The 25,459-nt window shown below is 39.7% G+C and overlaps 1 protein-coding gene across 8 annotated transcripts in view; it reads left to right on the top strand.

Moving 5' to 3' along the window:
* PTPRZ1 (protein tyrosine phosphatase receptor type Z1) overlaps positions 1–25,459 on the top strand; it is a 307,734-nt gene that overhangs the window by 259,008 nt on the left and 23,267 nt on the right. For all 8 annotated transcript variants that reach the window (XM_077264975.1, XM_077264974.1, XM_077264973.1 and 5 more), the window contains 6 exons: positions 1,684–1,818; positions 4,438–4,601; positions 17,402–17,537; positions 19,358–19,504; positions 20,177–20,270; positions 23,396–23,469. In XM_077264975.1, the coding sequence (XP_077121090.1) occupies positions 1,684–1,818; positions 4,438–4,601; positions 17,402–17,537; positions 19,358–19,504; positions 20,177–20,270; positions 23,396–23,469 (750 nt within the window). The remainder of the gene's footprint in view (positions 1–1,683; positions 1,819–4,437; positions 4,602–17,401; positions 17,538–19,357; positions 19,505–20,176; positions 20,271–23,395; positions 23,470–25,459) is intronic.

Here is a 25,459-nt window from a genome sequence, read left to right as displayed (position 1 = left end):
TTGTCTGATACTTTCCAGCGCTGCTGCTAATCCAGTGCAGTCCCCTCCGGAGGTCTGTGGTTTCTTCTGAAGCAGTGCCTGCCCCATTTACAAGTCACAGCACAATCTCACTGCCACTACAGCCTGTCATTGGCTTTAGAACTGGGCAGGCACCTTTTCTGGAGCAGTCACAGGCCGCCAAAGTGGGCTGCGCTGGATCAGCTGGTGCACTGGAAAGTGAGTCTGACTCCTTTTTATTATTTTTAAGTACGGTAATCTGTACCTAAAAAAAAATATTTTATCACGCAAACCCTGTAAAAGAAAGTAATAACAAAATAATGAAATTCTTTTTTATGTCTAGTAACATACATCAGCCATTAACATTTTAAGAACCTGTCACCACTCCTGACTGGTCTGTTTTAGAAAATACTTGCAGTCCCCATTTAATAACAATTCTAGAACATTTTTACATTGTGCTTTTTCTGTTGTTCTAATTATTTAGTAGTAAATTGACAACTGAGGTGAATCCTTCCCCTTGTAAAGGAGGTGTTACTACAGTCGCTCACTGATGGGACAAAGTTAAAGGGCCAGGAATCTGTCAGTTGGATGAGCCCTGCTAAGCCATTTATACAGGCACACAGGTCATAAAATAAGTTAAATAAACTGATACTTTTTTTATATCCAGAGAAGTCCACATCTTTCTTATATGTGAATGAGCTGACCAGGACTATGGGCCGGACCCTCTTCTTCCTGAGAATCTGCCTCCAGAGCTTATTTTCAATGAAAGGAAGCATTACCAGTGTGAGACATGTAACTAACAGAACAGTACAACTGAACTTTGTCTCATAACACATTAGAAGCTGCAGCTTTCACAGCTCCGCTGTATTGCGACAATATTGAAGCCCTGTCTGTGAGATGGAAGCTGAGAGGAACCAGCAGATGTGTCAGTTATAATCACACACAGCTCTGCAGTGAGATCAGGAGAGCAGAGAGCGGCCATCACACATCATACTCGTAACACTGGTAACCATTGCATATCACACCAGTAACTCCCCCTTTTAGCAACTCATTTACATATAAGAAAAATGTGGATTTCCTTGGATTAAATCATCTTATTGCAGATATCAAGGTATCAGTATATTCACTTTTCTATGACTATATACCCATATAGACAGCTTAGGAGGGCTGGTCTTACCAACAGATTCCCTTTAAAGTATGAAGCAACAACTTGTACCACCCAGTTGTCAATTTATGCATACATTTCTGCTTGAAATAATACAGGAATGGCACAACACCGATTTCAAACCAAAAAATATGTAGAATTGATATCTAATTATTAAAGAAAAAAATATTATTCACTAAAACAGACGTATCAAGAGAGCCATTAGGTTATTTTAAAAGGTCAATTTATATTTTTTTATTGAATAGTGGAGGTGGACTAAGACTTTTATAGGTCAGAATCTCACAACTCAAAATATATGTTAAAAAGCAAGAGGACATTCTTTTGTTCTACACTTCCCCTAAGGCTAGGAGCATGTCGGTGTCTGTGTGTCGACAGGTTTTCCTGGCTGATGCACTAACGGTACTATGGAAAAAATCCAGTTTTCTTTACAGATATACTCAGAAAATGCTTTTTTATGTTAATGTAATATTCAGGACTAAATTCTACTCTTCTAGTAATGTCATTTGTTTGGTGATTTGCAGAGAAAGTGTGACCAGTATTGGCCTAACGATGGAAGTGAAGAATACGGCACATTTTTGGTTACCCAGAAAAAAACTTGTGTCCTGGCCTATTATACTGTGAGAACATTTACATTGAGGAACATTAAAATTAAGAAGGTTTGTAATAGATCTACAATTCCGCATACAAGTAAACATTGATGAATTTGGCTTTGGGTCTTTGTATTACATCTCCATTACTACATGGGTTTTTCAATCAACGTGTTTATTTCATTTTATCATTTTGGGGGTGTTTTAAAAACATACAACAAGCAATTTGTGGGATATTCATTGTATAGCAAACTGATGCGCTATTCAATCAACAGACATTTTGAGAATCTACAAGGAGTAATCATGTCTTTATGTTGCACACTAACACTGCCATTTTTGTAAAATTAATTTTAATTTTGCACAAACACATATGCCAATGAGGCTAAGATGCCCCACCTAACTGCTTCTGCCTTATTAGCATATACCAAGCTGCAGGATTCAAATTTTATTTTTCATTAATTTTCTCATTTGTGGTTAAAGAAATAGCCATGCATACTGCTATATTAGTGGTAGGGAGCAGTCGGGGGACCTGAAAGGTTCCTTTTAAGCCCTTACATATTGTATGTATCTAATTTTAGTGTTATTTCACTGACGGCAAGCCGCTAAAATCAGAGATAGTCATAACAGTCATAAAGGTGGCGCAACAAAGTATTACGTTAAAGGGGCCGAATAATATCGCACGCCCCACTTTTCAGTTTTTGAATTTCCACAAAAATGTAAAATAAGCGATAAATTTCTATCAACTTCACAATTGTGTTCCACTTGTTGTTGATTCTTCACCAAAAATTTACATTTGGTATCTTTATGCTTGAAGCATGATATGTGGGAAAAGGTTGAAAAGTTCCGGTTGGGCCGAATACTTAGCAAGAGACTGTATATTATTTATATTGTTGGAAGTAGTCAATAAAGTAATGTTACATTTTTAGTATTTTTTAATTAGGATACAATTAGTGTATTTTGTGTAGATTGTATATCAAAGAAAATAATATACAGGGCAATTAAATATGCGTCTGGCACAAAATATCTTTTTTACTGTCCTGGTAATACAGATCTATAACTAGCATAGCAACAAAATCCCTTCCCGTAGATACCGTTTTTATTACAATACGCTAAACAAAGTTTAGACATGCATAATACTTAGTAAATCAAAAAAACAATAACAGAATTCAGGTCACTACTTTAACCAATAATTGGGAAATATTCCAACACCAACCTGACCATAGAAACCCTATGTATGTAGAGCATGGTATAATCATATCGCATGGTCCCATAGGCTGTACTATATCAGCTGTAAACTACGTGCTCATGAGACCAAATTGACATCTGTTAGCTGATAGCACTTACATTTAGGGTGGTCCATTATGTGTGGTTGTCCCAAGCGCCCCAACGCGCGTTTCGTCCCTTCGTCAGGAGGAGATCTATAACTAATAGAAATCTAAAAAAGATTGGTAACTTTGTATCATGGAAGTTGACCTCTGTCCTGAGAGCGATTGTTAGCATGAAATTGTAGCCTCCAATTCCTGTTATCCTAGAACTAATTCACTTTTTAGGCCTAAATAGAAGATAATGATATGCTATGAAAAGAGGTCAGTTCCTGTCGATATAGAATGATGTCTGTAGGATATGATACATGAGTTAAAGTGCTGATTGCTGGCTGGTCAGCTGAAGAGATGGATGTATACATAATATATGTGTTGTGGCTTTAAGGGAATCTGTCAGCAGTTTTTTTAACCATGTAATCTGACAGCAGCACGATGGAGGGACAGAGACCCTGATTCCAGTGATGTATCACAGTTTACTGGGTACAACAGTTATGACATTCACGGTCTTCTCAGAGCAAAGTTGTTGAGCTGTATATAACTCACACCATGGCTTTCTGTGTACATTGTATAGTGACAGATGCTACTCAGTAGTAGAGGTGTGCTTGGACATGCAGTCTAAAATATACCAGTCTATAAGCTCACCACGAAATCCGTGCGTAACAAGCACATTTTGTAGTGGATTTCAATGCTGCTTACGCTATGAATTTTACCTATTGCATTATATAAAAAAACTGCAGCATGCCTAGATTCCATTGTGGATTGGTATACTTGAGAATGACTGTAAAAATCCTTTTCTCTCGCACTGGCAAATTGATTTTTTGTTGTCTTTTCATTCTTTACAAAAAGAAGTCAATGGCAGCAGAAAACCTACCACTTGCATTTAGTTTTACGTTTTTTTTCTATTATAAAATAGAACCTTTTTAAGAGGTTGGAAAAATATGTTGTGACCCTAGCCTTGAAAGGGCTGATCTGAGCAGAATTATTGAAAAATAGTAATACTGTATTGATGGGTAGTATGAAACGTACTATTTAAATGTAGCCTTAATGCAGAAACTTGCCTTACGATATTGAATGTGATGAGTAAAATCAGCTTTAGATTATTTTACTACTTTTCCCACTTTATTGCAAGTTTCCCCTCTTCAAACATCATTATTGGGAATAATACTGAATCTTGTCACGTCACTATGAAATGGTTATATAATGTTCAGGTGGCCATAGTACACATTGACAGTGTTACTGTACGGCACGTTGTTTTAGTCAATCAGTACAATGTAGTTCCTAAAAACCTTGTAACATACCCAGCGCTTACAAACTGAATCGAATTATCATGTATGTACCGTAATTGTTTTTGTTTTGCATCGCCCAGGGTTCCCAAAAAGGACGATTAAATGAGCGTGTGATAACTCAGTACCATTATACACAATGGCCTGATATGGGGGTTCCTGAATATTCTCTCCCTGTTCTGACATTTGTAAGAAAGGCCTCTACAGCAAAGCGTAATGCCAGTGGACCAGTCGTAGTGCATTGCAGGTATGTTACAACACTGACCAAAGTTTGGGAAATTAATATGTTTTATGTTAAATTCCTGCAAAGCATATTATGTAATATTACCTGTTGTGAGGCAGTGACCCCTGGTACAGCTAGGGGGCACTGTATGTGCTCTGCAGAATGTGCATGGAAGCATAGTGAGGCCATGAGGGCGTACTACAGACACAGGTGTGGCTGTAATTAGAATAGTGAAGCAGTGTCTGATTTAAAAGCCCTGTAGTAGAGGGGGAGGTGTGTCAGTGTTGACCTTGGAAGCAGACAGGGCAGTTGTCCGCAGAGCTCTCTCTGTGTGGAGCAACACAGAGGCTAATGGAACCAGAGAGACTGACACCCTGCATCTTGGGCTGTCTTATGTGTACCCGGCTGCACTCCAGAGGATAAAGAGTGCAGTGCGCTGAGTGAGTACAGAGACTTGTTACCGGCGTGCGGTCACCCAGGGAAACTGGACAGAGGGAAGTTCGGCCTGTGTATTTACTGCATCATATAGCCATGCATTATTAATGGACTGTATGAAGAAGCCATATACCAGAGGTGTCAAACTGCATTCCTCGAGGGCCGCCAACAGGTCATGTTTTCAGGATTTCCTTAGCATTCCACAAGGTGCTGGAATCAATCTGTGCAGGTGATTAAATTATCACCTGTGCAATACAAGGAAATCCTGAAAACATGACCTGTTGGTGGCCCTCGAGGAATACAGTTTGACACCTCTGCCGTATACTATATTGACTGTGTGAAGTAACACAATAAAAAAACGTTTTGTTTGAACTTGTTTGGGTCACTGCCGTTTCACTGTGTATGGTCCTACCGCTGCATCACACTGTTTATATTCAAAATGATATGTACAGTACAGTTTGACACATTTAGGTTATTTTTAATGTGCCTCGTACTAAACTACAATATGTCATTGTACAATACAGAATAGCAGAATAAACCATGGGGAAATTAATAACCTTCTTCTGTTAAAAAAGTCTACATACACTTATTTCTTGAGTTGGTTGTTTTTATATTGATGGCCTATCATTAGGATAGGTTATCAATATCAGACTGGTAGGGACCACCATTTAGTAGTTCCGGGTGCCAGATGTAACCCATTGTGGAACTACGCGGCACTATCCAACAACTGCATAGTGGCCACAGCTGGGTACTGCACATCCATGCACCCGCTGCGGGCACTTCGCAGTTGACATAGCTGGGCTGTTCAGCTCCACAGCTGTTCACATCCGGCTGTCACTGGCATCGGAAACAGCTAATCAGTGAGGGTGCCAACTGCACCCTCACAGATCTCATATTGATGACCTTTCATAAATATTGGCTATAATGATAAAAGTTCTGGACAACCCCTTATTGTGTACTGCCTACTGCTCATGTATTGCAATAGTTTGTGATACTGTAGTTATCCAGGCCATTTATGTTCTCTGTGGTAAAGATGCCCATTCCTCTTGGCATACACATTCCAAATGAAGAAAAATCGTGATAGGCGCATCCATTTTTTAAGTGATCGTTCACTGATAACTGAAAACCATTTAACCCCCTCAGAAAATTCTTACTCAATATTTTGATCAAACTGTATAAGCCCACGTGCTTTCCTTTGGCAATCTCTTTTTAACTGGGCCCTACTCAGCTGACCTGGATTTAATGGCTGGAATGTTGGTACCAAGGCAGAATTACAATAAAGAATCATGGACAGAAACATTTCTCTAGATATTCTAATTTCTTTGTCTATAATGAACTGCATATTTGAGTTAACTCCAATGTAACTTGATGATTTTGAAGCCAAGATTCTGTTATGGCCACTCCAGAACCTTCACTTTTTTATGATGCAACCACTGAAGTGTCAACTTTGACCTATATTTCAGGTCATTGTTATGTTGTAAAGTCTATTTGCATATTTGTTTTATATGCAATCTGCCATTAATTTTGCAAAAATTCCTGGTGCCTACAGTATGTAGTTCTCATACTCCATCACTCCCTATAAACAACAGAGATCTATCTCCATGCCACATGGTTGGGACAGTATGCGTCTCTCTATAGGCCTTAAAGACATCGCATTAATTGTACCTTTTGGCACATTGTAGTGAGAGGACATTTTGTGGCATTTGGACAGCACTGACTTTATTCAGACCACTGTACACACGTAGTCCATCAGTTAAGTATCGCTGTTTTGCTTTTTTGTTTCAAAGAAGCATAGATTTGAGTAGAAGTTTGCTCAAGGCTTTTTCTTTGCTTTTGCCTGACTGTTGTGTCTTAAAAATTTGTCAGTTCAAGAGTCTCTGGAAAAAATTTGTTCTAGGTGATCGCACTTTGGTATTAATTTATTTTGCACTTCTTGAACAGTATTTTCTTTTTATGTTCTTCTTTTTATGGTTTTTTTCCCTGATTTATAAAGCTAAACTAGTTTGTTGCACAAGGATATCTTAGATAAGAAACTCATTATTTGCAGACTGTGATTACAATAAAGCAAGACACATAATACAAATGTAACTTCATTACCATTTCGGCCTATATTAGTAATCTTCACATTATACATACTGCATTATCAGACTTTCAAGGGTTTGTAAAATTTTGATCAGGTAAATCTGTGTGATTTCAGTTAGCATTGTGATTACAAGGGGATACACCAATTCTGTTGGTATACTGCATATATGTCAAACTCTGGCCCGCAGGGTGAATTTATTTGGCCCGCAACACCGTGCGAGTCCCTCAGGTATACTTGGCATCCTAGATGCTGATAGAGTTGAAGGCAATGATGTAGGAGGGAGCGGCAGCTGACGCTCCCTCTCCCATCATTCCCTAACTGCATCTGACATCTCAGCGCAAGGGGGGTATTGTTATTATTATTTATTATTGTTATAGCGCCATTTATTCCATGGCGCTTTACATGTCAGGAGGGGTATACATAATAAAAACAAGTACAATAATCTTAATCAATGCAAGACACGACTGGTACAAGAGTTGAGAGGACCGTGCCCGCGAGGGCTCATAGTCTACAGGGGTTGGGTGAGGATACAGTAGGTGAGGGTAGACCGTGTTCTGCGGTTTGGTCAATCGGTGGTTACTGCAGGTTATAGGCTTGTCAGAAGAAGTAGATCTTCAGGTTCTTTTTGAAGATTTCCACGGTTGGCGAGAGTCTGATGTGTTGGGGTATGGGTGAGTATTTATTTGTTATTTTTTTAATGTGGGTCACCTCTATACTGCACGGAGCACTATGTGGGGTGCCACTATACTGTATCGAGTATGGCTTACTATGTGTGGTTCCACTACACTGTATGGAGTACTGATTCGGGTGTCACTATACTGTATGGCGCACTATGTGAGGCGCCACTATGCTGTATGGAGTACTGAGTGGGGTGTCACTATACTGTATGGAGCACTATGTGAGGCGCCACTATACTGTATTGAGTACTGAGTGGGGTGTCACTATACACTATGTTCCAAATTATTATGCAAATTACATTTTTATCGGATTTTCCTAAATGGTCGGTGCAAATGACAGTCAGTCTAATAAAAGTAATCACCCGTTAGAGTATACATCGAATTTTATTGAAGAAACCTCCCAATGATAACAGTATAATCTCCAAAATGAATAAAAACTTAAAATGCACTGTTCCAAATTATTAGGCACAGTAGAATTTCTAAACATTTGATATGTTTTAAAGAACTGAAAATGCTCATTTGTGGAATTTGCAGCATTAGGAGGTCACATTCACTGAACAAAAAAGCTATTTGACTCCAAAACCTCCTAACAGGCCAAGTTACATGTTACCATAGGACTCTTCTTTGATATCACCTTCACAATTCTTGTATCCATTGAACTTGTAAGTTTTTGGAGAGTTTCTGCTTGTATTTCTTTGCATGAAGTCAGAATAGCCTCCCAGAGCTGCTGTTTTGATGTGAACTGCCTCCCACCCTCATAGATCTTTTCCTTGATGATACTCCAAAGGTTCTCCATAGGGTTGAGGTCAGGGGAAGTTGGTGGCCACACCATGAGTTTATCTCCTTTTATGCCCATAGCAGCCAATGACTCAGAGGTATTCTTTGCAGCATGAGATGGTGCATTGTCATGCATGAAGATGATTTTGCTCCTGAAGGCACGTTTCTGCTTTTTATACCATGGAGGAAAGTTGTCAGTCAGAAACTATATATACTTTTCAGAGGTCATTTTCACACCTTCAGGAACCTTAAAGGGCCCTACCAGCTGTTTCTCCATTATTCTGGCCCAAAACATGACTCCTCCACCTCCTAACTGACGTTGCAGCCTTGTTGGGACATGGTGGCCATCCACCAACCATCCACTATTCCATCCATCTGGACCGTCCAGAGTTGCTCAACACTTATCAGTAAACAAAACTGTTTGGAAATTAGTCTTCATGTATGTGTGGGCCCAATGCAACCATTTCTGCTTGTGAACACTGTTTAAGGGTGGCCGAATAGTAGGTTTATGCACCACAGCCAGGGGTGAACCTAGCCTTTCTGCTGCCCCCCCCCCCACGTAGTCAAATCAGTAGAAATAAATCTGGTTTACTCTTTACTCGCCTAACGCGAGTAAATGGGAATCGCGGGAAAAACGCAGAAAATCCGCAAAATTAATGAACATGCTCATTTTTTTACCGTGATGCATTTTTTTCGCGGGGAAAAAAAACGCATCCATGTGCACAAAACATGCAGAATGCATTCTAAATGATAGAATGCATAATTCATGCGTTTTTAATGAGTTTTTATAGCGTTTTTAGCGCGAAAAAAACGCGAAAAAACCTGAACGTGTGCACATAGCCTAAATGTACTACCTTATAATTTTTGTGTTTTGATGAATATTTATTGTGTATAATAAAGATTTGTCTGCTATTTTTAATTGAGGTCTCCAGTTTTTTTGCTAAGATGATTTAAGTATTTTGTAGGCACTGATTCTGCATCTCTTGGCAGAAAACGCAGGTGCCTTTTTGATGCATTTTTTGGCGCGCTTTTAAAGCGTATTTTGATGTTTTTTTATGCGTTTTTGAAAGCTAAATAAAGATCTATTATTGAACAAAAAAGATTTGTGATGTAATTTCTTGTCCAACCTCCTCTTTTACATTTGTCCAACCCACACTCCATTACACACACAGACAGATAGATAGATAGACAGATAGATAGACAGATAGATAGATAGATGATAGATAATAGATAGATATAAATATAGATAGAAAATAGATGAAAGGAATGAGATAGATAATAATCTTTATTTTTATATAGCGCTAACATATTCCGCAGCGCTTTACAGGTTGCACACATTATCATCGCTGTCCCCGCTGGGGCTCACAATCTAAATTTGATAGATAGATGACAGATAGATCTATAGATAGAAGGAATGAGATAGATAGATGACAATCTATAGATAGATAGAAGGAATGATAGATAGATAGATAGATAGATACAGTTAGGTCCATATATATTTGGACAGAGACAACCTTTTTCTAATTTTGGTTATAGACATTACCACAATGAATTTTAAACAAAACAATTCAGATGCAGTTGAAGTTCAGACTTTCAGCTTTCATTTGAGGGTATCCACATTAAAATTGGATGAAGGGTTTAGGAGCTTCCGCTCCTTAACATGTGCCACCCTGTTTTTAAAGGGACCAGAAGTAATTGGACAATTGACTCCAAGGCTATTTCATGGACAGTTGTGGGCAATCCCTTCATTATGTCATTCTGAATTAAGCAGATAAAAGGCCTGGAGTTGATTTGAGGTGTGGTGCTTGCATTTGGAAGGTTTTGCTGTGAAGTAAACATGCGGTCAAAGGAGCTCTCCATGCAGGTGAAACAAGCCATCCTTAAGCTGCGAAAACAGAAAAAAACCCATCTGAAAAATTGCTACAATATTAGGAGTGGCAAAATCTACAGTTTGGTACATCCTGAGAAAGAAAGAAAGCACTGGTGAACTCATCAATGAAAAAAGACCTGGATGCCCACGGAAGACAACAGCGGTGGATGATCGCAGAATAATCTCCATGGTGAAGAGAAACCTCTTCACAACAGCCAACCAAGTGAACAGCACTCTCCAGGAGGTCGGCGTATCAATATCCAAATCTACCATAAAGAGAAGACTGCATGAAAGTAAATACAGAGGGTTCACTGCACGGTGCAAGCCACTCATAAGCATCAAGAATAAAAAGGCTAGACTGGACTTTGCTAAAAAACATCTAAATAAGCCAGCACAGTTCTGGAAGAACATTCTTTGGACAGATGAAACCAAGATCAACCTCTACCAGAATGATGGAAAGAGAAAAGTATGGCGAAGGCGTGGTACAGCTCATGATCCAAAGCATACCACATCATCTGTAAAACACTGCAGAGGCAATGTGATGGCTTGGGCATGCATGGCTGCCAGTGGCACTGGGTCACTAGTGTTTATTGATGATGTGACACAGGACAGAAGCAGCCGAATGAATTCTGAGGTATTCAGAGCCATACTGTGTGCTCAGATCCAGCCAAATGCAGCCAAACTGGTTGGTTGTCGTTTCATACTACAGATGGACAATGACCCAAAACATAAAGCCAAAGCAACTCAGGAGTTTATTAAAGCAAAGAAGTGGAATATTCTTGAATGGCCAAGTCAGTCACCTGATCTGAACCCAATTGAGCATGCATTTCACTTGTTATAGACTAAACTTCAGACAGAAAGGCCCATAAACAAACAGCAACTGAAAACCACTGCAGTGAAGGCCTGGCAGAGCATCAAAAAGGAGGAAACACAGCGTCTGGTGATGTCCATGAGTTCAAGACTTCAGGCAGTCATTGCCAACAAAGGATTTTCAACCAAGTACTAGAAATGAACATTTTATTTACAATTATTTAATCTGTCCAATTACTTTTGGTCCCTTTAAAAACAGGGTGGCACATATTAAGGAGCTGAAACTCCTAAACCCTTCATCCAATTTTAATGTGGATACCCTCAAATGAAAGCTGAAAGTCTGAACTTCAACTGCATCTGAATCGTTTTGTTTAAAATTTATTGTGGTAATGTCTAGAACCAAAATTAGAATAATGTTGTCTCTGTCCAAATATATATGGACCTAACTGTAGATAGATAGATAGATAGATAGATAGATAGATAGATAGATAGATAGATGGAATGGGATAGATTGATAGATGGAAGGAATGAGATAAATATATAGATAGAAGGAATGAGATAGATAGATAGATAGATAGAAGGAATGGGATAGATAGATAGATAGATAGATAGATAGATAGATAGATGGAAGGAATGAGATAAGTATATAGATAGAAGGAATGAGATACATAGAAGGAATGGGATAGATACATAGATAGATAGATAGATGGAAGGAATGAGATAAATATATAGATAGAAGGAATGAGATAGATAGAAGGAAAGAGATAGATAGAAGGAATGATAGATAGAAGGAATGATAGATAGAAGGAATGAGATAGATATATCTATTCATATAGCTATCTACAGATATATCTATGGACAGATGTAGATAGATATATGGATAGTTAGATATACATGGATACGTAGATATCTATCTACATCTATCCATAGCATAGATATATCTATAGATAGATATATGAATAGATATATCTATCTCATTCCTTCTATCGAAATCCATTCCTTCTATCTCGACTATCCGATGTCTATCTATCCCATTCCTTCTGCCTACATATATATAGACACCCACACACAGCCCCGCTGGTTCACATAGCGTAGCTTATCTACTTCTGAGTCTGATAATCTGATGGAGGGAGGCTGTGGACCGTGAGTGACAGAGCTGTGCTCAAAAGCAGCATGTGGGGGATGGGGGGGCGAATGATGTTTTTATAGTTACTTAACTTACTTTACTACTGCTGCCGGCCGCCGTGAGTGAGTGACAGAGCTGTGCTCAGCAGCAGCATGTGGGGGATGATGGGGGGGGCGGGTGCGAAAGATGTTTTTATAGTTATTTTACTTACTGCTGCCGCTGCCGGTTACTGCTCCAAGTCTCAGCACAGCAGCCAGCAGGTCAGGAGACCGAGCAACGCCTCTGTACCTCAGCCGGGTGGTAACAGTCAGTGAGAGTGAGTCACCTGCCAGACACACTGACGCTGCACATTAGCTTGTTTGTGTGACACAGACAGCAGGGATTGCAGGGAGAGTCGGCACCACGTGTTCTAGCTGCCGCTCTGCCGCCCCCTGTCTTTAGGAATGCTCTGCCGCTTGAGGCAAAGCATTCAACTTGCTTCATGATAGCAGCATCAGTGACCACAGCAAGCCTTTGAAGGAGCCTACACCTTGAGGTTCGAGGGACTCCAGAGGCACCAGCAGCTTCAAATATATGTTTGCTGCTTTGTAATGGCTTTTTAGCAGCTGCTCTCTTAATTCGATGAACTTGCCTGGCAGAAATCTTCCTCATTATGCCTTTATCAGCACAAACACATCTGTGCTCAGATACAGCCACAAATCTCTTAACAGTACGATGATCACGCTTAAGTTTTCGGGAAATATCTAATGTTTTCATCCCTTCACCAAGGCATTGAACTATTTGATGCTTTTCAGCAGCAGAGAGATCCTTTTTCTTTCCCATGTTACTTGAAAACTGTAACCTGCTTAACAATGTGGAACATCATTTTTAAGTAGTTTTCCTTTAATTAGAATCACCTGGAAAATCAATTTTCACATGGGTTTAAGATTGATTTCAGTGATCCATTGAGCCCTGAGACACAATACCATCCACGAGTTTATTTGAAAAACAAAACCATTAAATCTTTATGACACTTAAATTCAATTTGCATAATAATTTGGAACACAGTGTATTGTATGGCACACTATGTGAGGCGCCACTATGCTGTATGGAGTACTGAGTGGGGCGTCTCTATGCTGTATAGAGCACTATGTGAGGCTCCACTATACTGTATGGAGTACTGAGTGGGGTGTTACTATACTGTATGGCACACTATGTGAGGCGCCACTATGCTGTATGGAGTACTGAGTGGGGCGTCTCTATGTTGTATGGAGCACTATGTGAGGCGCCACTATACTGTATGACTGTATGGAGTACTGAGTGGGGTGTCACTATACTGTATGGCACACTATGTGAGGCACCACTATACTGTATTGAGTACTAAGTTGGGTGTTACTATACTGTATGGCTCACTGAAACGAAATGAAAAAAACTGAAAAAATGAACTGGAGTATAAGTTGCTATGCATGTAAAATAGGAGCATGTTTACGCTGGCCATTGACCTCTTAAGGACCAAGGAGCTTTGTAGGTTAATGACTTGGCCTCATTTTTTAAATCTGACCAGTGTCAATTTATGTGTTAATAACGCTGGAACTCTTCAATGGATCCCACACTACGTGGTGGGTGTGGGATTATACAGAGTCCATGTGTAAGGAGAAGACCCGGACCAGGCGTGCCTACTCCGTGACGGATCCGGAACTGTTGGGGCTGTCACCTAGGTTGCACGGGGGAAAGCATAAGACCCCGGACTGACCTTTACACTCAGGAGCAGAGGGCGCAGCTAAGATAAGAGGGCTGCATCATGCGCAAAATCAGTTAGTCTTGGCGGGTACATGCATCATGCAGGAGGGTAGTGTCAGGGCTCCACCACAGAACATTCAGACAGAGCAGGCCCAAGTCAGAAGAGTCTGAGAGCCGTGACCAGAGATTGCCAACAAAGACTCATGCGGTCCCTGCTGTTACCGCTGACCGTGAGTGACAGAGCCCACAGACAAGACACAGACGTGCGCACGCATATGCAGGGAAGCCGGGTCACCCCCCGTGAGTGGTGTCCCATTCTAACTGCTGACAACTGTTTCTTGTCTCTGGACTCTGACAAGGGAAAGGGCTGTGCTCTTTGCCATTCATCATTTCTCAACTCACCAATCATCGACCGGATGATGAGGAAGCACCGCTGCCGCCAGGATCCAGGACGCCATCTTCTCCAGGACTACACTGGACCCCTTACGTGCCAAGCCCTTGGCGCCAACACTCACATCCAGGAAGCCGCATCCTGACGTCATCGGACTGATAAGTTTGCTATTCTTGAACTGTCCACCCTATTCACTACCCGTTTTCCCTCAATTCCATGCCCTTTATTCTATTGTACCATTAAAAGTAAACCCCACGTTAACCCTTGCTCTGCCTCTGTCCCGTTACGGCATCTTGCAACCTGCTCACACAAGAATAAGGAGAACTAAATGACAGCAGGTTTACTGGTCCTTTAAGGACAATCCCCTGCTGATAAAATGAGGATTTTATCAAAACTACAGAAAGCAGTCCAGTAAGTGACACATCTGGAATCAAGGTCTCTGCGCCTCCAATTTGCTGCTCTCAAATTAGGTAGAAAAATCGGGAGGAAAAAGGAGTACTTAGGTTTAAAAGAGTATTTTATTGTGAAAATATAATAAAGTGTAACACAGTAAAAATTGCAAAAGGATGACATGAAGGATCATGAGTGTCATACACCCCAGATCACTGCCAGTATTACATAAGTCAAATAAGACATACCACTGTTAAAGTGCAAATATAGTGCAACAATGTAAACCTATCTAGTAGATACCTATAAGGCAGCACTTCCCTGCAGCTAGCACCTTCATGTCATCCTTTTGTAATTTTTACTATGTGTTACACTTTATTATATTTTCACAATAAAATACTCTTTTAAACCCAAGTACTCCTTTTTCCTCTCGATTTTTCTAGATAGTACATGGAGTTGGTTTTTTCTTGCCCTCTTTTTTTGAGGCTTAGTTTTGCACAATTTTGTGCATGGTATTAAGATAATCTGGTCATCTGGTATTTGTTTTTCTCAAATTAGGTGTCAAAACCCTAGTGAAAGATTCCTTTTAAGTTAGTGGAAAATACTGTAGTAAGGGAGTCATGGACATTAAAGATGCCAGTGGTGGATTTATAGCTCGTGGGTAATGGGAACACTACTTAGTTCTGGGTAGAATTCGTTTTTGTCTGAACCCTTGAAAATTTGTGTAATCCAATAAAATAGAACTATCCTGCAAAATCAGCACAAAATAATCATTGAAATGTTACTTTTGTTCAAAGATTTATTTCACTCAATGTCACTTTTGTTAAAAGATTTATTTCATGTTTCTTTAAAATCGTATTACCTTCAAAATGACCTACAATCACACTATTGCGCTATGCCGTTCGCATTCTCACAATACATACAGTGGTTACGGAAAGTATTCAGACCCCTTTAAATTTTTCACTCTTTGTTACATTGCAGCCATTTACTAAACTCAAAAAGGTCATTTTTTTCTCATTAATGTACACTCTGCACCCCATTTTGACTGAAAAAAACAGAAATGTAGTAATTTTTGCAAATTTATTAAAAAAGAAAAACTGAAATATCACATGGTCAAGTATTCAAACCCTTTGCTCAGTATTGAGTAGAAGTACCCTTTTGAGCTAATACAGCCATGAGTCTTCTTGGGAATGATGCAACAAGTTTTTCACTCCTGGATTTGGGGATCCTCTGCCATTCTTCCTTGCAAATCCTCTCCAGTTCTGTCAAATTGGATGGTGAACATTGGTGGACAGCCAGTTTTAGGTCTCTCTAGAGATGCTCAATTGGGTTTAGGTCAGGGCTCTGGCTGGACCGGTCAAGAAAGGTCACAGAGTTGTTCTGAAGCCACACCTTTGTTATTTTAGCTGTGTACTTAGGGTTATTGTCTTGTTGGAAGGTGAACCTTCAGCCATGCCTGAGGTCCAGAGCACTCTAAAAGAGGTTGTCATCGCGGATATCTCTGTACTTGGCTGCATTCCTGCCTATGCAGGCTTTCATATGTCTTGAACTGAGGAGAGGCTTCCGTTGGGCCACTCTGCCATAAAGGCCCGACTGGTGGAGAGCTGCAGTGATAATTGACTTTGTAGAACTTTCTCCCATCTCCCTACTGCATCTCTGGAGCTCAGCCACAGTGATCTTGGGGTTCTTCTTTACCTCTCTCACCAAGGCTCTTCTCCCACGATTGCTCACTTTGGCTGGACGTCCAGGTCTAGGAAGACTTCTAGTGGTCCCAAACTTCTTCAATGTAAGGATTATGGAGGCCACTGTGCTCTTAGGAACATTGAGTACTGCAGAAATCTGTTGTAACCTTGGCCAGATCTGTGCCTTGCCACAATTCTGTCTCTGAGCTCCTTGGCCAGTTCCTTTGACCTCATGATTCTCATTTGGTCTGATATGCACTGTGAGCTAAGAGGTCTTATATAGACAGGCGTGTGCCTTTTCAAATCAAGTCCTATCAGTTTAATTAAACACAGCTGTAATCCAACGAAGGAGTGGAACCATCTCAAGGAGGATCACAAGGAAATGGACAGCATGTGACTTAAATATGAGTGTCTGAGCAATGATTCTGAATACTTATGACCATGTCATATTTCAGTTTTTCTTTATTGAATTTGCAAAAAAATCTACATTTCTGTTTTTTTTGTCACGATGGGGTGCAGAGTGTACATTAATGTGAAAAAATGAACTTTTTTGAATTTACCAAATGGCTGCAATGAATCAAAGAATGAAAAATGTAAAGGGGTCTGAATACTTGCCGTACCCACTGTAGGTGGTGATTCCTTTTGAATGCACTAGCAGCATAGTGGCCATAGTGTTTACAGCACACAATCAAGCATGGAAGTTATTTGTATCTTGCCATACGGCAGCATGTCTTAAATTCATAGTGTTGGAAATTGTCACATTTTTAAAACATGCTTGTATATCTGGAGAAGTCTATTTGAGCAGCACTGTCATATTTCAAAAACACTCCATGATTTAGTTAATGTTTGATCTGTTTCATATTCCAGTGCGGGTGTTGGAAGAACTGGAACATACATTGTCCTGGATAGCATGTTGCAGCAAATTCGACAAGAAGGCACTGTAAACATATTTGGGTTCTTAAAACATATTCGGACTCAAAGAAATTATTTAGTACAGACAGAGGTAACAATGATTTGTATATTCTCTCTCCTTCCTTGCTTTCTTTAAACTTAATTGGGAATTAATGGATAACAGTTCTTTCGGATATAGTAAATCGCAGCAGCAATACAAATATTTAGTGGTTCTAAAATATACAAGTATTTCTGCAATTATAACATTCTATAAATTGAAAATCACTTATTAAATATGGATAAAGATAGGGAAAAATCACAAATCTCACAAATTCAAACTGATTTAATGTTTTTGTTAGAATATTAACTGAGCTTACACTTGATTGACCTTGGGTTTTTTTTTTTTTAAACAATGATTTTATTGGATTATAACAAATATTACATGTGATTGCATGTTGAAGATACAGAGAAAAGTCCACATCAAATATAATAAGAATATAGTGGATTACATGTCTGTGTATTAATGGTAGAACGAGAATCAAAATAATATCAACACAACATAAACTTTAGAAACTGTGAATTAAAACTTGCAGGATTTAATTAAAAAAGAGATCATCCAAAGTCGGCTTAATGAGAGACCATTTACCCCATCTTGCCTGGAACCGCTCCTCTGTTGAATGAAGGGTGTAATGGATTTTTTCATACGTTTGTTGGTTATCTACAAACATGATCAAGATCTTGATGTCAGGAACAAGCTTACTCTTCCAACCCTTCGCTATGTGAAAAGCCGCAGACATCAAGATATTGCATATCAAAAATTTGTTAGTTTTAAATTGTGACATATTGAGGAAGAGCAGCGCCAAGGACGGGTCAGGGGCAACAGCATTATCATGAATTAGTGAGATTATTTTAAAGATATCTCTCCAGAAGAGTGAAAGCTTAGGACAGGACCAGAAAACATGTAGAATGTTGGCTTGTAGGTTACAATCCCTCCAGCAAACGCCTGATTCTCCTTTGTAGAAGTGTTTGAGCCTAGAGGGTGTCATATAATACCTATGTATCAGTTTAAAATGAGACTCAATGATGTTGGTACATTTAGAGGATCTGTTTGGGAGCCTGAGGGCTATCTCCCATTGGGATGGGGTAATTAGGGTATTTAAACTAGTCTCCCACTTTTCGAAACAACCTGTATCGTTAAATATCAATTTTTTTGTCAACATATTATAAAAAGAGGCTAGGCAACTTTTGTTGTTGGGAGAGGGATTATTGAGGAAATTCAAAATGGATTGATTTATTAGTATTGGTTTAGACGAAGTCCAAGCCATCTTCCTATATTCCTCCTTGAGAAGGTGGAAAAGCATAAAATCTGAGTGTGGTAGTTTAAATCTTTCTCTAATTATATTAAATGGGGCCAATTTATTATTCTCAAACAGATCCTCCACGTATTTTATTTTTTGAGTCGACCAGTTTATAAATAAATGTCTCAAAGAAGGTCTCACTGGAACTTGATCTTGGGTTTATTTGTATTTTTTTGCATCCAATTTTACTACAATTCATCTATTTTATAAATGTAAGTCATTACTAAACTTGTACTCCACCTATTAATTCTGTAGTGATTTTCCATTTAAATTTATTTAATTGTAGAAGGAAAAATAATAAATAAAAATTTAACTTTAGGATGTTTGTAGTTATTAAATGTACAAAGTTAAAAATGAAGGAATTCCAATCAGATACAATAAGTATGTCGTGCTTCTACAGTAAATCATATTGTATAACATTTTTTGACGTATCACATTCAGTGTGTGGAGAGAGAATCATGGCACTCAGGTTTTCTGTCCTATGAGATAGTCACTTCCTTTGTAAAGTCATTTGGCATGTGAATAAATAGTGTTAGCCAAAGAGTGATTTTACATTTCATGTTAACCCTTTCAGGAGCAGTACATCTTCATTCATGATGCTCTCGTGGAGGCCATTCTGAGCAGAGAAACAGAAGTCGCTGAGAGTCACATACATGCGTATGTTAATGCTCTCCTAACAACGGCCCCATCTGGAAAAACCCGACTTGAAATGCAGTTCAAGGTAAGTCATGTGCTATATAATGAACTAGGTTTGCCTCAATAGTTCTTTTTTTTTCACATTCCTTCATTTTTTTTTAATATTAGTCCTGGGAGTAAATGATAGATACTCTAATATAATTTTTCAGCTTTAGCGCGACATTCACCTTGAGTTTTGTTAAAAGGCTTAATAATAAATTCAGTATTGGACATTCTAGTACATTCAATAATTCATTATTGCCAACAGAGAATTCTGACAAAATGACAAACTGTACATAATAAAAAGCCATTCTTCCAGAATGAATGGGAATCAGAAGCACATTCCTTCTTATTTAATAGCAGGATGTGACTCCAAAGAAAAGCAACCTTTTTTAAGAAGCCGTGTACAATGTGACCTACAAGTTGGTGACCAATTTTCAGAACACAAGACTGTATCCAGTGGGTTAATACACAATATTCTTGATGAGAAGGTTAATAAAAAGAAAATCTTCATTTTCAAGGGATCATGACCTGAATTTAACTAATAGCCTTTAGTTTTAACATTTCAGTGTATCAAAGTCTTGTGCAAAAATGAGTTATGGATAGACTATTTCTTACTGCTACCATAATTATACACAAGAAGTAAAAATTGTTTGATATATTATGATAAAATATAATTTCACAAAAAAAAAAAATCTTTTTTTTTTTTTTTCTTAAGTTGCTAAGTCAACCCAATATCCTCCAGTGTGACTACTCTACAGCTTTAAAGGCACACAACAGAGATAAAAACAGAACCTCATCCATTATTCCAGGTTTGTGCTGTATTTGGTTTTTATTCAATTCCATTTTATATATGCTGTACAAACAAAGAAATGTAAAAGCTATATTAGGGTAGAGAGCCAATCCTGCACAAGGGCGAGTCACCTTTTCTCCTGTGGGCCAGTACAAACCTGTGTAAGGCCTTCTAAGGGGTAATGTTTCTTCGTGGAGTCCATGTTGACATTGGAAGTCTTATAGGCCAAGCAAAGTTCCTCTGGTAATTATATTTATATTATTATTTAAGGCACTGCTGTATCCTTCAGTGGATTAGGCATGGTTTTGTGCATGTGGCATGTTGCCTTAGGTGTCATGCTACAAGGTGGACAGTATCTAATAAGTTCTGGGACACATGAGGATGAGGTCTTGCAGGGCGAAGCTATTACTGACTTTTGTGGAATGAGTTGAGTACCTTTTAAAGTCTGAAGTGGCCCTGCCAAGCTGAGTGGTGTGCCATTAGGTATCAGTTGTGACCAGAGCAAGAGAAGACATGAGGGATATGTATTTGGAGCCTAGTGCATCCAGTGCAGACAGTTGGGTCGATAAGAGATAGAGTTGTGAGTAGGATGTTTATTTTGTGTTAGCCTGTCATTTAATGGACCTAGCGCACTGACAGAAGACTAAACATAACATTGCACTTGGAGATGATATTTTAAAAATAAGCAAGCTTTTGCAAATATTTTTGAAAAATTTGATTTTCAGGTGCTCCAATGCTCTGAAAAAAATGTGTATAACATGTTGAGGTCTCCTAGAACTGTATCCAACCCAATTAAGTCTCTTTAAGATAAATGTAGCCTTGGTAATGTCAAAATGATCTCCACATGTATGGCTATGTGTAAACGGATGGTAAGCTTTCTTCACAGCTGTTTTGTCATACACACTATTTGTATAGTTAAGTGAATTATTCAGTTTTTTGGGGCTTTTTCTGAATATTTTTATTCCAAAGATATGGGCTGTGACATCCTCTCACAAAATAAATTCACCCCAAAATGTTTTCTTCACTGCTTTTCACGAGGGACCTAGAGAATGACCTGCATAGAACTGGGACCACCATAACAAAGGCTACCATCAGTAACATACTACACCGCCAGGGACTCAGATTCTGCAGTGCCAGACGTGTCCCCCTGCTTAAGCCAGTACATGTCCAGGCCCCTTCTGAAGTTTGCTAGAGAGCATTTGGATTATCCAGAAGGCTATTGGAAGAATGTCATATGGTCTGATGAAACCAAAGTAAAACTGTTTGGTATCAACCCCACTCGCTGTGTTTGAAGGAAGAAGGAGTGCAACCCCAAGAACACTGTCCTAACCGTGAAGCTTGGTGGGGGAAACATCACACTTTGTGGGTGCTTTTCTGCAAAGGGGACAGGACGACGAACATGAAAGAATGAATGAAGCCATGTATCGTGAGATTTCGAGTGCAAACCTCCTTCCATCAGCAAGGGCATCGAAGACGAAACGTGGATGGGTCTTTCAGCATGATATAGCCAAACTTCAGATCTCAACCCCATAGAAAACCTTTGGAGGGAGTTGAAATTCCGTGTTGCCCAGCGACAGGCCCAAAACATCACTGCTCTAGAGGAGATCTGCATGGAGGAATGGGCCAACATACCACCAACAGTGTGTGCCAACCTTGTGAAGACTTACAGAAAACGCTTGACCACTGTCATTGCCAACAAAGGATATATAACAAAATAGTGAGATGAACTTTTGTTAATGACCAAATACTTATTTTCCACCATAATTTGAAAACTAAAACCTTGCCAAATCAGACAAGGTGATTTTCTGGATTTGTTTTCTCATTTTGACTCTCATAGTTGTGGTCTACCTATGATGTCAATTACAGGCCTCTCTCATGTTTTTATTTGGGAGAACTTGCACAATTGGTGGCTGACTAAATACTTTTTTCCCCACTGTATGTGGTCATTTCTTGAGGAAGAAGTGCTTGACACTTTGAAACGCATTGAATAGACTAAAAACCACATTTTTTAATAAATAGCTGAGATCTGACGTCTTCCATACACAGCAGCGCAGGAGATATCCACAAATTATTCCTATCTTCATATTCTGTAAAATAGTAAAGGTCAATTTTCCTAAAAATTCCAAAAATTCTACACAAATTTAATTCACATTGCATCAATGTACTTATCTCTATAATAAAACAATGAAAACAGGCACTTTTTGATAAAGAAACTGTATTAGGGTATGTGCACACGTCCGGAATGCATGCAGAATTTTCCTGACATAAACCTGAGGTTTTCCGCAGGAATTCTGCATGCGTTTTCTTTTCGCGTTTTTTGCGCGGATTCGACGCGTTTTTTTGCGGATTTTATGCAGATTTTTTGCGTTTTTTCCCTGCACTCCTAAACAATGGGAAATCCGCAAACGGAATGAACATGATGCTTCTTTTGCCGCAATGCATTATTTTTGCGGAAAAAAACGCATCATGTGCACAAAAATTGCGGAATGCATTCTAAAGCATAGGATGCATATCCAAGCGTTTTTTATGTGTTTTTATAGCGTTTTTATCGTGAAAAAAACGCGCAAAAAACGCGAAAATTCCTGATCGTGTGCACATACCCTTAGTGTTTGGGCTAAAATAAAATAAAAGTTGATTACTTCAGGAAGTAAATAATTTCAATATTAATGTTAACATCTACTGCACATGAACATGTAATCATAAACAGAGCTTTGCCACTATTACAGCTTCTTTCCACTATTACAGCTTATGGCATATAGTTTAGGGATACCATCAACGGTTGATAGGCGGTCGGGTCTTGGATTGCAGGAACACCCTATTAATTTTCCTTGCAAAAAAACCCTAATTCATTTTAATGGAGTCATGTTGCAGTCTCTTTCACAGTTTGTGACTGGGAATGTTGCCAGGTAGCAATAAAGTAATAGTTTCTTCAGGCTCTATATTGTCAGAATCAGTGGGGGTCCCAGAGATTGCATCCCTAATATTTATAATTTTAGGAAGTATTCAAGTCATATGACATAACATTGTTTGATGGAATGACTCATTAAACTGCCAAAATTAGAGATACTGGATAGTTTTCACAACCCATGTAATAAATATGTTTGCATAAATTAATAATTTTATGATACCTTTTTTTTCCCACAGTGGAACGATCGAGAGTAGGCCTTTCATCACTGGCTGGAGAAGGAGCAGATTACATCAATGCTTCATACATTACGGTAGGTAGTACATTTTTTTAAGGGTTGATCCGATATCTATAATGCCCTTTATAAATTTCGATCTTTAAGCCCTAACTACTCTTGTAATTATCTTTATTATAACATTCCCTACCATTCTCTCTCTCTTTCTAATCCCTATACCTGGTTTTTTTTTTGTTTTACTTCCTATGACGTTTCATTTGAGGGAAGTCTCAAACAGAACATCACAGGAGGGTGACGATGCAGTCCCTTCTCTGCAGCGTCTATCGCCCCTCTGAAACATTTACTACAGCTTCAGTGACTGCCATACACTGATGATATACTGTTTCAGAAGTGGTGATGAAGAAGTGACTGCAGCTCTAATTTCCGGCAGTGAAAGACAAGGTGGTGGATATCGAAATCACCAACCCAACCTGAGAAGCTGTTCCCTAGTCTGAGACTTTTTAGAGAGTTCTGAGACAAAAACGTCATTTGCAAGCTGTGCCATGCAAAGATCTGCAGGGGCCTGACCACTAAGAGCCTGACAACCACCAGCATGATCAGATACATGTCATCTTAGCAACTGACTCGGTGGGACGAATGTCTGGGTCTGGGTCCACGACTGGTGCCAGCGGGCGACACCACTGCCTCTTCCCCTGTGCTAGGTGCTTCTCAATCCCCAGTCCATGACAATTGTGTAAATGCCTCCCACACTGCACCTGAACTTGCACATTCTGACACTCTGCCATCAAGCAATTACAAATCACAGCCTTCAGATGTCCATACTCCAGGCCTTGGAGCGAAAGAGAAAGTTTACACAGGCCCAAACGCTAAACTGGCACATTTCCAGGCTGCTTGCCGTGGAAATGTTGCTGTTTAGGCTTGTAGACACGGAGGATTTCTGCCGACTCATGACGGCAGCCATCCCTCTATGCTCGGTCTCCCGATGTGGCGTCCCTGCCTTGTAGCAACACGTCTTCCATATTAGCCGGAAGCTGGAAGTGGTATCAGGCTCTGCTGAAGCTAATTTGTCTAGAAGACAAACCACACACCACGGAAGAGTTACTTAAAGTAATAACAGACAAGACAGATATGTGGCTTTTGCTTTTGAACCTCCAACCAGGCATGGTTGTGTATGATAATGGGCTTAACCTGGTGGTGGTTGTGAAGCTTGGCAAGCTCACACATGTATCATGCTTGGCACAAGTGCTCAACTTGGTAGTTAAGTGGTTTCTGAAAACATACCCAGATTTGACAGAGCTTCTGGTCAAGGTACACCGCATCAGAGCCCATTTCCACAAATTGGCTACAGCTGCTGCCACTCTGTCAGTGTTACAGCAGCGCATGCAAGTGTCAGCTCACTGACTGGTGTGCGACATCACCAAGCTCTGGAACACTGCACATGCAAGCAAGGCATTGTGAGCAGCAGAAGCCAGTTGTCAAATGGCAGCTCCAACACGCCAGTCGGCATCGTCATCAGCCTCCAAACATAACAACTGAAGAGTGGGCACGGATGTTCAACATTGGTGTGGTCCTCCAAGACTTTGAGGACACCACAAAGATGATGAGCAACGATGACACCATAGTAAGCGTAACAATTAGTGTTGAGCATTCCGATACCGCAAGTATCGGGTATCGGCCGATACTTGCGGGTATCGGAATTCCGATACCGAGATCCGATACTTTTGTGGTATCGGGTATCGGTATCGAAACAACATTAATGTGTAAAATAAAGAATTAAAATAAAAAATATTGCTATACTCACCTCTCCGACGCAGCCTGGACCTCACCGAGGGAACCGGCAGCGTTCTTTGCTTAAAATGCGCGCTTTTCCTTCCTTCCGTGACGTCACGACTTCTGATTGGTTGCGTGCCGCCCATGTGGCCGCGACACGACCAATCACAGCAAGCCGTGACGTAATTTTCAGGTCCTTCTAGGCATTCAGTATTTTAAAATTATGTTCCGGCTTTGTGATTGGTCGCATCGCGTTCACATGGGCGACGCGACCAATCACAAGCCGTGACGTCACGGG

The sequence above is a fragment of the Ranitomeya variabilis genome, chromosome 5, assembly GCF_051348905.1.
Source record: "Ranitomeya variabilis isolate aRanVar5 chromosome 5, aRanVar5.hap1, whole genome shotgun sequence".
Classification (NCBI taxonomy): domain Eukaryota; kingdom Metazoa; phylum Chordata; class Amphibia; order Anura; family Dendrobatidae; genus Ranitomeya; species Ranitomeya variabilis.
Note: the sequence above shows the minus strand (reverse complement) of the source record. Positions and strands in the feature narration are given on the sequence as shown.